Source organism: Parasteatoda tepidariorum, chromosome 12 (genome assembly GCF_982258835.1).
Source record: "Parasteatoda tepidariorum strain Cologne lab strain chromosome 12, Ptep-v5.0, whole genome shotgun sequence".
Taxonomy (NCBI): domain Eukaryota; kingdom Metazoa; phylum Arthropoda; class Arachnida; order Araneae; family Theridiidae; genus Parasteatoda; species Parasteatoda tepidariorum.
The window spans coordinates 3,774,410-3,790,323 of record NC_141766.1 but is presented as its reverse complement, the minus strand read 5'-3'; the positions used below and the strand labels follow the sequence as shown (position 1 = coordinate 3,790,323).

Below are 15,914 nucleotides of genomic sequence, written 5' to 3'. Positions count from 1 at the left end.
ATGTTTACTTGGTAATTCGCATCTGACAGAATTTCACTATAACAATGATAAAGATAAAAATTTATTTTTAGTAAACAAGTTTGCCATGTTAAAATAATTATTAATTAATCGGCTTCTTTTCAGTTAAAACCATTACATTGTAAAATTCTTGAAATTTTATTCATGAGGCGAACACTATTGTTACACTATTTTAAATTTCCTGTTTAAAATATTGTAAAATAAGTTTAACATCTTTATTTTCATTTCTTAAATATAGACATATTTGCATGCTTTTGATACATCATTATTTATATTAATTTGTAAATGATAACTAATGGAAATGATTAAAAAATAGGCAACAATGTGATCTATTCAAAATGTGTTTACATTAAATGAAGAGCAGTGCTGATAAGGAGTTACAATTTTTATTCAGGAAGTTCTTAAAAAAATGTGAACATTTCCTATTTGCTCTATGAGCTTGTACAATGTACAAAAATATTTTGATAGTTAAGTGTCATTCTACTTGATCTAAAAAAATTAAAAAGTATTGAATTTGACGTTTTTGTATCTGTATATATACTTGAATATTTATTTTAAATAAAAAGGGCTTAAAGGTTTTGCACTATAATTTCTTCTTTTTAAAAAAATTAAATGTAATTATTACTTGAGAGCAGGGTTTGTTGATTTAAATCAAATGATTTTTTTAAAAAAAACATTGATTTAAATCAACAAATTTATATATATATATATATATATATATATATATATATATATATATATATATATATATATATATATATATATATATATATTGATTTTAGAAGTTAAAAAACAGTGTTTTAAATTATTGATACTTTTATTATTTTCTTTTCTTAGTTTTAAAATTTATTTTAAATAAATTGCTGCATTAATTAATTTTAGTTAACGAAATTACTTTCTTTCTTAGTGTGTGCTAAATTCCAACACATCTGAAATTACATTTTTAAAAATCTTTTGATTCTTGAGACTGAAAGTACAGATTGAAGTAAACATTTAATGCTGTCTCAATATAGACTTGCATAGCTGTAGAAAGTAATTAATAAACATGAATTTTTTTCAAAAAATAATGCTAATAATGTGAATTAAAATTCTACGTTTTGAATGAAAAAGCGTGGAAATAAAATCTACGTTATTCTTTATTGGTGGAAAATGTATATTTCGGAAGCTTGAGGTTGTATTTAAAAAAAATTACTGTAATATGCCAAAAATAGAAAAATAAAAAATTCTGTTGAATTCAGATATTTTTTTCTTGATATAATGTCATTCTTCCCTTTGAAAGTCTATTTGAAGCAGTAGGGTTATTAACTGGTATTTTGCTCATAATATGTTTACAGTATCTTAGATATTATCTGATTTTCTATAAAGAAATTTTGTGGAAAAATAAATTCCTATGAGTACATAGATTTTTTAATTTTTTTTAGCTTATTAAAAATGAAAATTCATATAAAAATATATAGATTAAATATTTATTTATTTTTTGAGGAATGACTACATTTATAAACACACTCTGTTACATTTATTTTGCCATTTTAAAAATCAAGAGGAAAAAAAAAGGAAATCACAATTTTAAATTAAAATTACGGTTTGCTAATTGAACCGCTGTTTTAATTCCTATATCCGACTGATGTGTATGTTTTTTAAGCATCATTATTTATATTGATTTGTAAATGATTAAAAAATAAACAATAATATGATCTATTAAAAATAGTGAATGTAGAGCTTTGATGAAATTTTATTTTTTAAATAAATTCCTATTAGAAATAATCTAATGCTGTAAAAATTTAATTAAATAGTAAAAAAATATTTGATAAAATTTTGTTATTCACACTGACTTTTAAAGAACGTTATGTAAAAATATTTGGAGGCAGGGGCGAACTATATTTAATATATATATTACAACTTAGAAATATGTGAATTGTTAAAGAATTCTCTTTCTAAATGATTTTTTCAATCCTGAATTGATGATTTTGAATTCTCATAGTATCTTTTTACATTGACATTCTCTTACATTAATCGATTTTTAAAATAAGCAATGGAAAAAAGTAAGCAATTGTTTATTTCACACTTTTTTTTGTTAACTTGCCACATAGCGAGTATTTATTTTCAGGTCTAATAAAAGGGGTTAAAGAGTTTTGCAGTTTGAATTTTTTTTTTTTTTTTTTTTTATAAAGACATATGATAGTTTGCTTGAGAGTGTTTATGAGTTACCTTCCCACTGTTTTACTTTTTGCTTTTCGTGTGGCTCTACCAAGATTTTTTGATGCAAGTATCGATACCGCAATTTACTCATTGAATTTCATTGTAAAGGATATTACAATTTTTTCAAAACATTTTCAAATTAAATAATTTAAGTTTAAAATAAATATTCATTGTTTTATAATTTTAAATTTGGATTCTCCATTGTAAATTTAATTTTCTTTTACAATTACAGATATAGCTCTTCATCTTTAGGAAAATCTACTATGAGGAAATTGATTTCAAAAGAAACCTCTTCTCAGAGCCGATTCAATATTTGAGAAGAATTGGATACTGCACACACTATAATGGACAGCTGGTAGTTCTAAGTTTGATCCTTACAGTGAATGATGCAACCAGTGTGGATATTCAGCAAGGACCGCTATAAATCTGCCATAGCGAAAAGTCCTCATGTGACTTTTCCTACACACATTATTATATTTATTTCATATACACATGAACATTTCATGAAAGCTTTTAATTACTGCTTAGAAATATAATTTCAAGTAAATAAAGACTTACAATTGGATGAATAAACTCAAACTGTATCAGATATTTCTAAAGTCATGAAAAAAAAGTTATTTTATTTAATAACAATTATGTACTTTTAATTTGTGTTTTATCAAAAGGTTATCGACGTTAATTTTAAACAATGAAGGTAATGTATTGCATTTACAATTGGATGAAGTTTATTTTATAGTGAGTTTTGCTTTTCAATAAAATTATTATGCTGTGAAATAATTATGTTTATCTTAGATTTTTTTCTTCATTACTGTAGTGTGTAATTTTTTCTACGACTTAGTAATAAATCTTCATCATTTTAAAATTTTGATTTGTATTGTATGATATTTGTATTGATAAAATGTAACGTTAACAAATCTTTATGAGTGCTTAAGTGTCATGAAAACAGCTGAATATATTTAAATTTTGGTTATTTTAATCGGACGGCATGATATGGGAAGCAATTTTTTTTAATGCTGATTTTAAAGTTTATCTCAAAATTGTAAGCATTTATATTATTTTAATTTCAAAAATTTTCTCCTGATTATTCAATTGAAATGTTAGATATAAAATTTGCTTTTTTATTTTTATCATGTTTAGAATATAATTGTCAAATAATTCTAATTGTAAACATTTCTTTGACTTTAAGCTTAATAACATTTAAACGTAGAAAATTTTCACATGACTATTCATTTGAGACAAAAAGTTTGCTTTTTTATTTTTATCACGTTTAAAATAATATAATTGTAAAAAATTTCTTTGACTTTAAGCTGAATAATATTTACATTTTAATGAAAATTCCAAATCAATGTAGAAAAGAATAATGCTTAAACTTTCACCTGAAAGGTTTGTATATTCTTTGTGAAAGGTTTGTATATTCTTTGTAAATATTAATATTTAAAATTTAGCTGAACATTAATAGCTGCATTATTTTAGCTGTAAATTTTTTGCAAAGATTGTTAGTTTAATAGAACATAACACCTTTAAATAATTATCGAATTTATGAAAATTTCTGATGTGCCCATAAAAGTTATTTTAACATTATAAAAAAAATATTAGCAATTTTCATGATATTAGTTGCTTTCCTGATTTCATTCCCTGGAAAAATTTCTACCTTGCGTTTGAGTTTTGTTTTTAGGTGTTTTGCTAAATAAAATTTCAAATACTAAAAGAATAAAGTTACGTAAGTATTTCTCCGTTTAATTTCAGTGGAAGAAAAAATGTGTAAATCTATTGAAGTAAGTAATTTGAATATATTTAAATTATGTTCTTTATTGTGTCAATTATTGCAAAAAATGACAACTTAAAAATTGAACAATTTTATTTTGGAATTATAAGGAGGGGGGAGGAGTGTTAAGTTAAAATTTCCGCTTAGTTCAAATGTAAATATATAACTTTATATTTATATAGTGTGGTTTTTATTATATAATTTCAGAATATAAATAACATTATATAACTGATAATTGCGAAATTACAAATGGCTTAAGTCACACATTTAAAATATATATATATATATTATGAACTAACAAATTAAATTGAGATTTTGATAAAATAAGCCCAATTTTTAAAAAAAAAATTAAGAGTACATTTCAAAATTAAAGACTTGAAAATTATTAATGATATAAAATTTGTCAGAAAACCCATTGTATGAATAAAAGAAAAAAATATCAATAAAAGTTGCAATAAAATATTATTTCCTACTTAAGTTTGAAATATTCAAAAAAATCAGCTGAATATAAGATATACTTTGGAGTAAGGAGGAGAAAAATGGAAGGTAGCAGAATTCACTGATATAATTTTATTTAGTATTTCTGTATTACTAAGTAAATAATGCATGGAATGACATAAAACTATTGTTCTATGTTTTATTGCTTCACAACAATACAGAAAATTTAGTAAAATTACATCACCGAATTAATCTACTACTATCCATATTTTCCTCTTGCTTGCTCCAAAAAAAAAATAAAAAGCAAAATAATATCAGAAAATACAAAATCTAATATTATATAGCATCAAAACTAACGCAAAATAATATTATGGCGAACGCTAGATAATATTAGTTTGCATAGAATCTAATATTATAAAAGGCTGAGAAAACAGCGACCTCTTGTATCTTTCTAATATTAGAAGTTGTGCAAGATAACGTTAGATTTTGCCGATTTTCTGATATTATCTAATATTAGGTGCTACTAGGGGTTACATGTTATCGAAAACAGTGAACATGCAAGCTTTAATTAAGTTTGTATTTCCTTCTGTCACCTACCACTTTATCTTTGAAAAAGCACTGAGCAAAGATTTTAAATCCGAGGGTAAAAATTCATATTATAGTGGTAGATAGGATTCTCGTGTTTCATCAAAAAATTTGCAAGTACTCTGTGTACTTGTAAACCACTATTAATAAACCACCATGTCATGTTAGAGACATATGGGTTTACTTATAATTTGAGCAAAACAAATTTTTTTGCTTAATTTGAAGAATTTCAATTTTTTTCAATAAAAAAAAATTGTTAAAATTCTTTTAAAACAATACTATCCAGCCTTTCTTACTAATATGAAAAATTATTTTAATAGTTTAACAATATAATTAATTTTTATCAGAAATGACTGTTTTTACCTCATTAACTAAAAAATATAAACAAGTTAAGAAAATCTTTAGCTTCTCATTCCACTCAAACCAATTTTGTCTCACGATTGCAAAACAAAACATGTTCATCATTCAAACATATTTAAAGTTCCATTTATAAGAAATTGTTTCTAATTCTGTTTTCTTCAAATGAATATTCAAATCATATTTACTTCCAAAAGAAGTTTCACAATGTCAGCATGTCCATATTGAGCTGCAGAATGAAGTGCACTTTCATGATCAAAGTTCTATAAAAATAAAAACATAAAATACAGTTAAATAAATTACCCAATATAACAATTCCTAAGAAAATTTAAAATACATATAAATGCTATAATTAAAATCTATAAAATATATCTAATTAAAACTCAATGGTTATTAAAATTTAAAAAACGTGGAGAATAGGAAATTATGAAAATTCATAATCTTGGAGAATCATCTTTAATAACATTAAATGTGTAGGAAAAAAACTGTTTTGTTTACATCAGAAGAGACCATGTTGTTTTTCTTTGGTTTGAACATATGAACATGGAAGACATTTACGCGCTATAGCGCGTAAAATAAGCAAAAAATTGAAATCGGACGCAAAAAAATGATCGCTACGCGTCCCGCGGGACGCGTAAATTTTTGAAGAAAGTTTATAAATTTCCCGACTTTTTAATCTTTGATATCGAAACATTTTAATAAAATCGAAAAATTGGGACGCAAAAAATAAATCGGTATGCATCCTCGGTATAAAAAAAAAAAAACCCTGTCTCCAGACTTAGACCAACACATGTTAGACACACAGGTGGGAAACCAGTTCTATGACTCAAAATGTTGACCATTATAGCAGGAAACATCCTACAAGACTTTCCCCCCAAACTTCTTTTCTCTGCTGAAAACAGTGACGTCATTGGAACTGAGGGACGCAGGTGTTATTGAATGGGGGGGGAAATGACCGTACCGGATATTTAAGTGACCTCGAATGAGCAAGTAGAAAGAAAGAGGTTGAAGGGGTGGGAAAAATTGAAGGGGTTTATTTTCAAAATATCATAGTACTAGGGGGCTCCGCCCCCTGCTCGCTACCGCTCGCCAACCCCCGAGAATTGCTACGCAATTCTTCTTTGTTTGCTTCGCAAACAAATTTTAATACATTTATATAAGGATTTAAATGCGCAGCAGAGCATAAGGGATTTTATTTAACAATGTACTAATCAATCAACTTAATAATCAGTAAAATACAAAATTTTTAGTAATTTGCAAGGAATTCTATCATGATAATGAGATTCGAATACATATATATTAGAAGTTATTATAAGGGCATTAGCCGGAACTGAAGTTCCGTTACCGAAGCACGTGTGGCAGAGCAGATTTGATTCAATTCAGAGGGAATCATATACTGGATGCCGGACGCTCCCTTTAGAGTGCGTCACCCCCCCCCCTATTACTTGACATTCAAATTATAAAAACAAAAATAAAAAACAATCACAATTTACCATAATGGTTATCAAAGAAAAAAACTATGCAAAAAAATAAGATATTTACAAAACTTCTGCATAAACAATGTTCTTAAAGCACCATGATTAAATTCAAAGGGAATCATGTACTGGATGCTCTCTTTAGAGGGCATCACCCCCCAATTAATTTACATTCAAATTATAGAAACAAAAATAAAAAACATAGAAACAAAAATGATTGTCATAGCGAATGCGAGTCTGACTGGAAATTGCGTGCGATGCAAAACAAAGGGCAACTCTTTATTATCACCAGTATTTAAAGTAATGCGAGGGATGCAAGCTGAACTACCAGCTTTACTTCCAGTCATAACTGTACAAAAGAGAACATTTTTAGTTATTTTCCGTACAATCAAACGTGTGCCATTGCACAATCCATCGGCAATACACAAATTTCTGATTAGCATCACTACAGCTCCAACTTTAAGTTGAAGATTATGAAGCGGTAATCCTGTGATATTGACTTTTGCCAAATATTCTGGCTGAAAGCGCAACATTACACTTTCATCGTTCGTTTCATCACCATCACATGAAGCAGCTTTATCATATGAACGGCATTCAATAATATTGCCGGGCAGTTTTTGTAGGACGGCACTGTTAAGTTTATGAACTTGATCATTTAGTGGAGCAAGAAGAACTGAGGTGCGTAATACATCTTCAGTTAGTATTTCACCGAAAACTTCACTAATTATGTTTTCACATAGGAATTCACGAACTGTCAGATGAGATACTGAACCGTTTCCAACAGTAAGAAGCCAATCACCGAAGCTTTGTGCTGTAGCACGCATATTTTTGTTAAGCGAAAATCGCTTTACTGTTTCCCACATCGGCAAACATTTCATTGTTCCATTCACAATTTGGTGTTTGCCTGCTCTTTTGATAACCGGCAAAACTTGTCTAAAGTCACCGCCAAATAGAAAGCATTTCCCGCCAAATGGTGCTTCGGATTTCAATAAGTCTCTCAGGGTGACATCAATTAATTTAAGAGCAACACCAGGTATCATCGAGGCCTCATCCCAGATGAAGAGATCTGCATTGACTAATAAACGTTTAGTCCTTTTGTCCAAATAAATAGGGCTAAGTTGTTCTTCTGCTGATGGCATTGTCAATGGCAGCTTAAAAATCCGATGGGCTGTTCGGCCATTTGGTAATAATATGGCTGCAATGCCTGTCCAAGCCACACATATAATGTTTTTATTTAGATGCCTCTGGTGATGGTATAAGCATTTGTATAAAAAAGTTTTCCCAGTACCACCTGGGCCATCGATAAAAAATAATTTGTTGGAATTGTTAACATCATTAATGCAATTTATAATTTCTTGAAAGGCTTGTTTCTGCTCAAGGTTAAGTTTCGATATCATATCTTGAGAAATTTTGAGATGCTGCTCTGAAGAAACTTCATCAACATTTGATGGTTCTATCGTAACAACAGATGGTAATCCATAGTCAGACAAAGTTTTGTCCTCACTGTTTAAACGGCTTTCAATTTCCAGAAGGCACTCATTCTCATTTGCATCTTCACACATGTAGCTTTTAAATTTATCCCACAACTGAATGGCATCAATTTGATTGCAAGCCAATAACAAATATGAGAAAAAAACGCAGAGCTCTTTGGGCATCATAAAATGAACCACTTCTGTTAACATTTCCTCCATTTTATTGTCCCCATCACCAAATCCCAAAGTATAAGCTGCTTCACGAAAAGAGTTGAACGTTACGCCATCAACTGTTCGCAAATCCTCAAATGATACTGGACCACAAACATGATGTAGCAAATATTTTAAGAAGAATCGTTCACTGTCTCTGGGTGAAACGGCATACATGCGAACAACTATCTTATTATTTCCACGTTGCCTTCTTTTCCATTGGCGATCTTTTTGTACCCACACATAATGCTTTGGGATCTCGATATATTTCAAAGATTTTGCTTCCACATCATTCTCATTCAACTGGAAAAAACCCATCAACTGAGTTACAGAATTCACAGAATTTATGGCATTAACTTCTTGACCCTCTTGAAATGTTACCTGTTGATTACCAAGCAAATGTACTGGCAATCTAATAACTGTATGGCTGTTGTCATGCATCGGCAATTCCAATAAACGCCAAGCTGCCTCCATTGAGCTTACATATCGGCTATCGATGAACTCGTCAACTTCATTTCTTAATTGTACCCCATTATCATCATTCGAAATTGTCACCTTGATTCTGTCGTGCCCTTTGTTAACATATTTAAAAATGTATTTGTACGCCATTACACTTCCACAGTACTCCACATTGATATGACAATTGTATTTCAGAAGGAGATAGGCATTGTAGGGAACAACCATCGAATTATCGACAGGAATTAGCAAGTTTCCAATACGTTTGTTATAGAAATGCATATCACTCCTGTTATCTCTACGTCTATATAAAGGAAAACCATCACCAGACATATCCGTTTCTTCTCGAAAAGCGAAAGGAAATTTTTTTGTACAGATGCCACTTGTTTTGTCATAACATGGAGTTGCTTCACTATGTGGGCCATGTAACATATGTTTGGACACTTTTTGATGCAGATTTGGAAAATTATCTTTTGGAGGTATTTCAGCACAGATAAATCTATCAATTGATGATGGGGTCAGCAATTTGTCACGTGGGTTGAGAATGAATAAACAATGGGCATGTGGGAGACCTCTCTTTTGAAATTCAATATTAAAAGTATAGCCCATTATTTTGCCAAAAACCTTTCCTGCAGCTATCTCTTTCACAAATCTGCAATAGAATGCTCCTCAAATCTGCAATAGAATGCTCGTACAACAACATGTGGAATGTCACTTGCAGTGAATCCTGTTGGAAGTTGACTCAAGTATTCTCTAATTTCTGGCCACTGTGGATTTGCTGTGAAAGTTACAAACAAATCAAGAGATGTCGGAAAAGTCCGACATCTCTTGAGAGAGCCATACAATCTTGGAAATGCTGCTGCATTGCTCTCGGACTGCCAACAAATGATGATGGAAGAATGACAGCTCGCCCAAGTCGTACAATGTCTGAGGTATTGGCAGAACTATACTGCACATGATCAATCAGCCCTTGAAGTGTTTCTCTCCGAAATAAATTCTGATGACTTTTGATATAATTCAGCCTGTTCCACTCCATAGTAATGTAACCATGTAGAATATATTGCTGGGATAAACGACCAGCAGAGGTGAAAATGTTAAAGTCTCTAAGCACTCGCAACCGCCATCCAAAATACTGTACAGCAGTAACACGACTTGATCCTGCATTATTTGGTACATTTAGGGAATAACCAGGATCACCTGATGGAAAAAGCAATGGGAAAACCATTGGTTCCACATGATGAGACAGTTTATACATCTTTTGACACACAAACTGGTGTTTTGGGTATGCGATAAATTGTACATGATCGGGTATTAAACCTTCAGCACCTGTCACAACAACAGCCGACACTTCAGCAGCAGCACCAGATGTTGGAAGATTATAATGTCTGCCATCAGTAGTGGTCAACTTGTGAAATTCAAGGCGAACACTCTCCGTAGGATGCCTCTTATAAGCTTCAAACAGCGATTTATACACTTGAGCGTATGGGTTTAGCTGCATAACATCTTGAATGATTTTTAAAACACTTGGTTTGCAGCGCTCAGATGTTCGGCAGGCCAAAGCAGTTTCATTTTCATGGATATAGATTTGAGCAAAACGTGGTTTTTCATTGTTCGCTGGCATGATGCTGGTTGTGGCCATTGCGTTAACTTCCCCACGAAGAGCAACACAGCTTATACCTTTAAATTGAATTTCTTGGGTTGCACAAAATGCTGCCATAGCAAAAGACGAATTGTGAAAACGTATATTTTGCCTGAAATTCATTGAGTCATTGTCATTTCCCAATAAAAGCTGTTTCAAAGTTTCTGGATGAGTTGGGTTCAGCTTTATCTTACCATTGTGACAGCAATTGTGTTTTATTCTTCCATGCTCTGCTACAAAGGATAGTGCCCTGCAATGAGAGCATTCTACAGACATAGATCCAATCAAAAGAGGTGGACAGTCATCACTGTACGATTCTCCCAAATACTGATTTTCATCTATTTCTCGAAGACGATTAGCTGCCCTACTTCGATTTTCTGTTTGGCGGGCATTAGTAAGCTCTCGATTATTTTGTCGATTTATTCTTCGACGCTCTTGTTCATTTTGACGAAACGTGGGATCCAATCTCCGCTGTCTGCGATATTCTCGATCGCGATCTGTCCTGTCAGACATTATACTGAAATTCCAAATGATTGAAATGAGTTGAATAAATAAATGTGATTTAAAATTTAACCATTTTAAGGTAAGCAAGCCTCAGTAAGTTTTATAATAGCAAACAACAAAAATGTAAACATTAAAAGATATCAATCACTGGATAGGCATAAGAATGATAAGATAAGATGAGATGTAATCAGCAAAAACCCACTCAAAGTAAATCAGCAAAAAAGCTTTGACGCGAATGCGTTCTCTTTTCTGATTGGCTTAAAACTGCATCCTCGCTTGGATTGGCTACTTCTTTCATACTGTCACGTGATACCTTAGATTTCATTGGCTGGTGCGACACCATCACTGGATTTTTATATATAGTTAGACACACGTAGAAGATTAGGGTTGATTGGTTATTTAATACCTACGTCATGCAATCACATTTTTAGTGGCCCCTTACCCTTTATTTTCGAAGGAGGTACTTACGCACCGTTATATTAAGCTATATGTTACTTTTAGTTCAGTTAGAGTCAAACATTTTTAATGACCTGACCTACGCATCCAAACTTTTAATTTTGTTTTATAATTAATACATGTGCAATAATTAAACGATGCCTAAAGTACGTAACTTTAATATTAGGTGGAAAACTGAATTTAATTGGTTAGTCTACGAAAATGGTAAAATGTTTTGTGATATATGCCGCAAGGCACGAATAAAAAATGCATTCACCACTGGCTGTGAGAATTTTCAACGTAGCGCACTAGTCCGGCATATTGACACATCGGGAAAAGACTCTTCTGCTCATCATTTACGTGCTCTTAATATATTAGAACAGCAACGGTCTTTTAAAGTGTCATCTGAAAAACAAATTGCTAATTGTGTTCAAGATTATTCACAAATGCGAACGGTCTATTGGATGGCTAAAGAAGAAATAGCAGAAGCTAAGTTCCCCGCATTAATTGAATTGCAGGTAAGTTTTTATTTTAAATATTAAAGAATTATAATTTACAAAAATTTTTATGTTTATACAAGTAATTAAATAACAGTTACGCAAGGGCCGTATTATACGGTTTGAGTCGTGACCACGTGTCAAATTTCTTTTTTAAATATTAACTTAAATGGTCATTTTAAGTATAAATTAGAAAAGTGTAATAGGATATATTTTATTTAATGCTATAAATATTAATTATTTTTGTATTTCCGCACCACAGGCCGTGATACGGAATTCAGCTTTCAATTATTCAAATAAGCGCCACTTTTTCTCTTTTAGGGTTTCCTTATAAAAAAAAACAGAAAGATAGTTTTCAAAAATAATTAATTATAAAAGAACATAGTTTCACTATTTTGTCTTCTCTGTAATGCGTATTTTTATTAATTTTTGAGTTTTTTTTTTTTGTTCGGTTTATTGATTGGGCCGGTCGTTTACAATAAATAAGAATCGAATTGTGCCATTTTGTCTTTGCTGTAATGCGTATTTGTTTTCTCCCTACGATTTCGCTATAAAACTTTGGATTTTTTTTTGTGGGATTTTTTAAAAAGGGCAAATCGTTTAGAATAATTAAATAGTGGAATTGCGCCATTTTGTCCCCGCTGTAATGCGTATTTATTTTATAGCTACGATTTCTATATAAAACTTTGAGTTTTAATTTTGTGGGATTCGTTTTTACAATAATTAAATAAAGGAATTGCGCCATTTTGTCTTACACGTGATTTGTATTTTCATTCTCGCTAAAATTTCTCTATAAAAACTTTGAATTTTATTTTTGTGGGATTCATTAAAGGGGCCGATCATTTATAATACTTAAATAAGAATGGAATCTCGCCATCTTTTCTTCTCTGTAATGCGTATGATTATTCTAGCTAAGATTTCTCTATAAAAAGTTTGAATTTTAGTTTCGTGGGATTTATTGATAGGTTGATGGTTTTACCGTTTTTATCTTCGTTGTAGTGCTTATAGATTCTGTGTAGATTACATCATTTAATGATTGTTTAAATAAAATAATTGATTAAAAAAACTTATAATAGTTTTATTCCTCTAAGAAATGAATTATGTCATTTTATTTTTGTGATTAAAAAAAAGTTGTTTTTTTAAAAAAAAGTCAATAATTGGTTTGCAACTACTTATGAATTAGATTAAATTTTAATAAATTGACTACAATGAATAAGAAATTTAAAGTTAATTATTTTTTTGTACACTGCAAAATATATAATTCAATTTTAGAATTGTAATTTTTTTATTAATAGAATTTTTTTTTTCACTTACACTTAAAAAATTTTTTTATTATTTTGTTAGTTTTATATTTATTACGACACATGTTTGGATAAAATAATTTTAAAACCCCCCTTTTTTTTAAATATTCATATATATTTTTTTTATTTCAGAAAATGAATGGGGTGAATTTTCAGACTAGTACTTACCAATCTAAACAGTCTATCTCTGATATGACATCAGCATCCGCCCAAGCTATTGAGGAACTTTTGATACAGAAATTTAAACCATCATCTTTTTTCGGAATTATTTGTGATGAGTCGTGTGACGTTTCAAATTTTAAAAAACTTATTGTGTATTTAACTTACATAGATGAAGATGGGTATGGTAAAACCGCGTTTGTGGACATATTAAACATAAATGATGGAAAGGCTGATACAATTGTCAATTCTTTAAAATCTACAATGGAAAAATTAAACATTGATTTAAATAAAATTGTTGGTGTTGGCACTGATGGTGCAGCAGTAATGACTGGCTGTAAAGGAGGTGTTGGTGTGCGATTAAAGACTGCTGGTGCAACGCATTTGCTGCAAATTCACTGTTCTGCTCACAGGGTTTCTTTGGCCTTGTCACAAGCAGCGAAAAATATTAAACAGACTAAAGACCTGGAGAATACTTTGCAGCAACTTTACCATTTTTTCGATGATAGTCCTGTCAGAGAATCTGTGCTACGTCAAATTTTTCAAATAAATGAAATATCGGAAATAAAATTGAAAGAACCCAAAAATGTTCGATGGCTGAGCTTGTATGAAGCGGGTGAGCGCTGTAATACAGTGCTTTGGGTCCATTGTAGGGGCACTTGAGCATATCGCCGAAAAAAAGAACGATTTAAACTCTGTAAAAGCAAAAGGTTTGTTGTCAAAAATAAAGAATGCCAATTTCCCATTTTTACTTGCGATCATACTGGACGTTTTAGAGCCAGTAAAAAAATTAAATGTATTATTTCAGCATCAAAATGTGATTTTCTCTAAGGTGAATGTAATGGTATCCAGTTGTATAAGTGTTTTAGAGAATCTTAAAGGTAATAAGGGGGAGCATGAAAATAATTATATTGAAAATTGTACTAATGATGAAGATGATGTTGTTTATCAGAATATAAAACTTGGAAAGCAAACTTTAAATGAACATTTTAAGTCTAATTTTATATCTGAAGTTGTAGGTAATTTAAAGTTTCGTTTCCCAGCGGAGTCATTAGATGTATTAAAATCACTAGATTCGATGTTAAACCCATTTAATTATCCAACGAATTCAGAGGAATTACTGAATTATGGGTCAGAGGATATTGATTTATTGATTAGAACATTTGGAGAATTGATTTCTGGTGATAAACTTAAAAATAACTTTCAGTATTTTAAACAGATCGTATTAAACTTTAAATCTATGAGTATGAAAGACTTTCTTAGAATCTTCATCAAACAGTATAGTGATGAATTTCCAGAATTTTCTAAATTAGCAAAGATAGCCTCAGTATTGCCAATTTCATCAGCTGATGCTGAGAGAGGCTTTTCAGCCATGAAAAGAATAAAGACATGTGCTCGAAATAGGATATCTGAAGGAAAACTGAAAACATTAATGATGATTACACTTGAAGGGCCAGATATGTCAAATTCCCAAGATGTAATTATAAGAGCACATAAGATATTTCAGTCTTGTAAAATACGTAGAGGGGGAAGCAGTGTAAATAAGTAGAGAGGGAAGCACACTAATAAAAATATTTTACATAAATTTAGATTTTGTTTTATTTTATTTTTCTATTATATTTCAATATTAGCATATTACAGCATTATAATTGTTATAATTCATGTACTAATAATCTATTAAGTATTTTTCAGAAAGATTATATTTGTTTAAAAATTTATGTAAAGGACCCATTTTTTTTCAAAAGGACCCAGTTTTTTAAAAGTCATGGGTCCCAGGGACCCGGGATTTTGAAAGCCTAGTGTCTTCCCTGTATGAAGCTTATTAACAAAACCATATGAGATACGCATTTGTTTAGAAGAGTTCACCTTCACTTTTAACAGTTAATTTTATAGACTGATTTATAGCTTAGTTATGAGTAATCTCCTTAGCCCCTTAAGTGACCTGCATATGCACTACTTTGAAGAGAAACTCTTCTATGTATCAAAGTTTCCTATATAAGTTATATCAAGGATTGTTTCAAATTGCAGAACAATGCTGACATTGATCATGTTTTCAATATCATGAATTCTATAGATCCTTGTTCAAGTTCATTTTAAGTTTGTTAAGATCACTTTAAGTTTGAACAGGAAAATAATTAGTAATGACCTTGCTTAGAGGTTCTTATAACTAATAATTGTGACAAATTTCTTACTATTATTTAGCAGAAACCATTAACAGTTGCATTCCCTCTTCATAACCATTCATCCCATCTCCCCAACCAAATGATAGCAGCCTGATGTGCACTTGTAATGTGCCTTTAAAATTTGGTCAAATAGTTATCTCCTCAATGACGAGCTCCTTTACCATAAAGCTATCGCTGCAGACTGCAGCTTTCCTTCTAATATTATTGATTCTATCAATAGA

General features: G+C 30.4%; 2 protein-coding genes across 4 annotated transcripts in view; one reads left to right on the top strand and one right to left on the bottom strand.

The window, feature by feature from the left end:
* LOC107456879 (ankyrin repeat and SAM domain-containing protein 1A) overlaps positions 1-15,914 on the bottom strand; it is a 151,962-nt gene that overhangs the window by 124,528 nt on the left and 11,520 nt on the right. For all 3 annotated transcript variants that reach the window (XM_087156182.1, XM_087156183.1, XM_087156184.1), the window contains exon 4: positions 5,551-5,625. In XM_087156182.1, coding sequence (XP_087012308.1) covers positions 5,551-5,625 — 75 coding nt within the window. The remainder of the gene's footprint in view (positions 1-5,550; positions 5,626-15,914) is intronic.
* Positions 9,799-14,173, top strand: LOC147800922 (uncharacterized protein C17orf113-like). Its single transcript, XM_087156031.1, has 2 exons — positions 9,799-12,071; positions 13,484-14,173. The coding sequence occupies exons 1-2, from the start codon at positions 11,712-11,714 to the stop codon at positions 14,171-14,173; spliced, it is 1,050 nt and encodes a 349-aa protein (XP_087012157.1). The 5' UTR covers positions 9,799-11,711.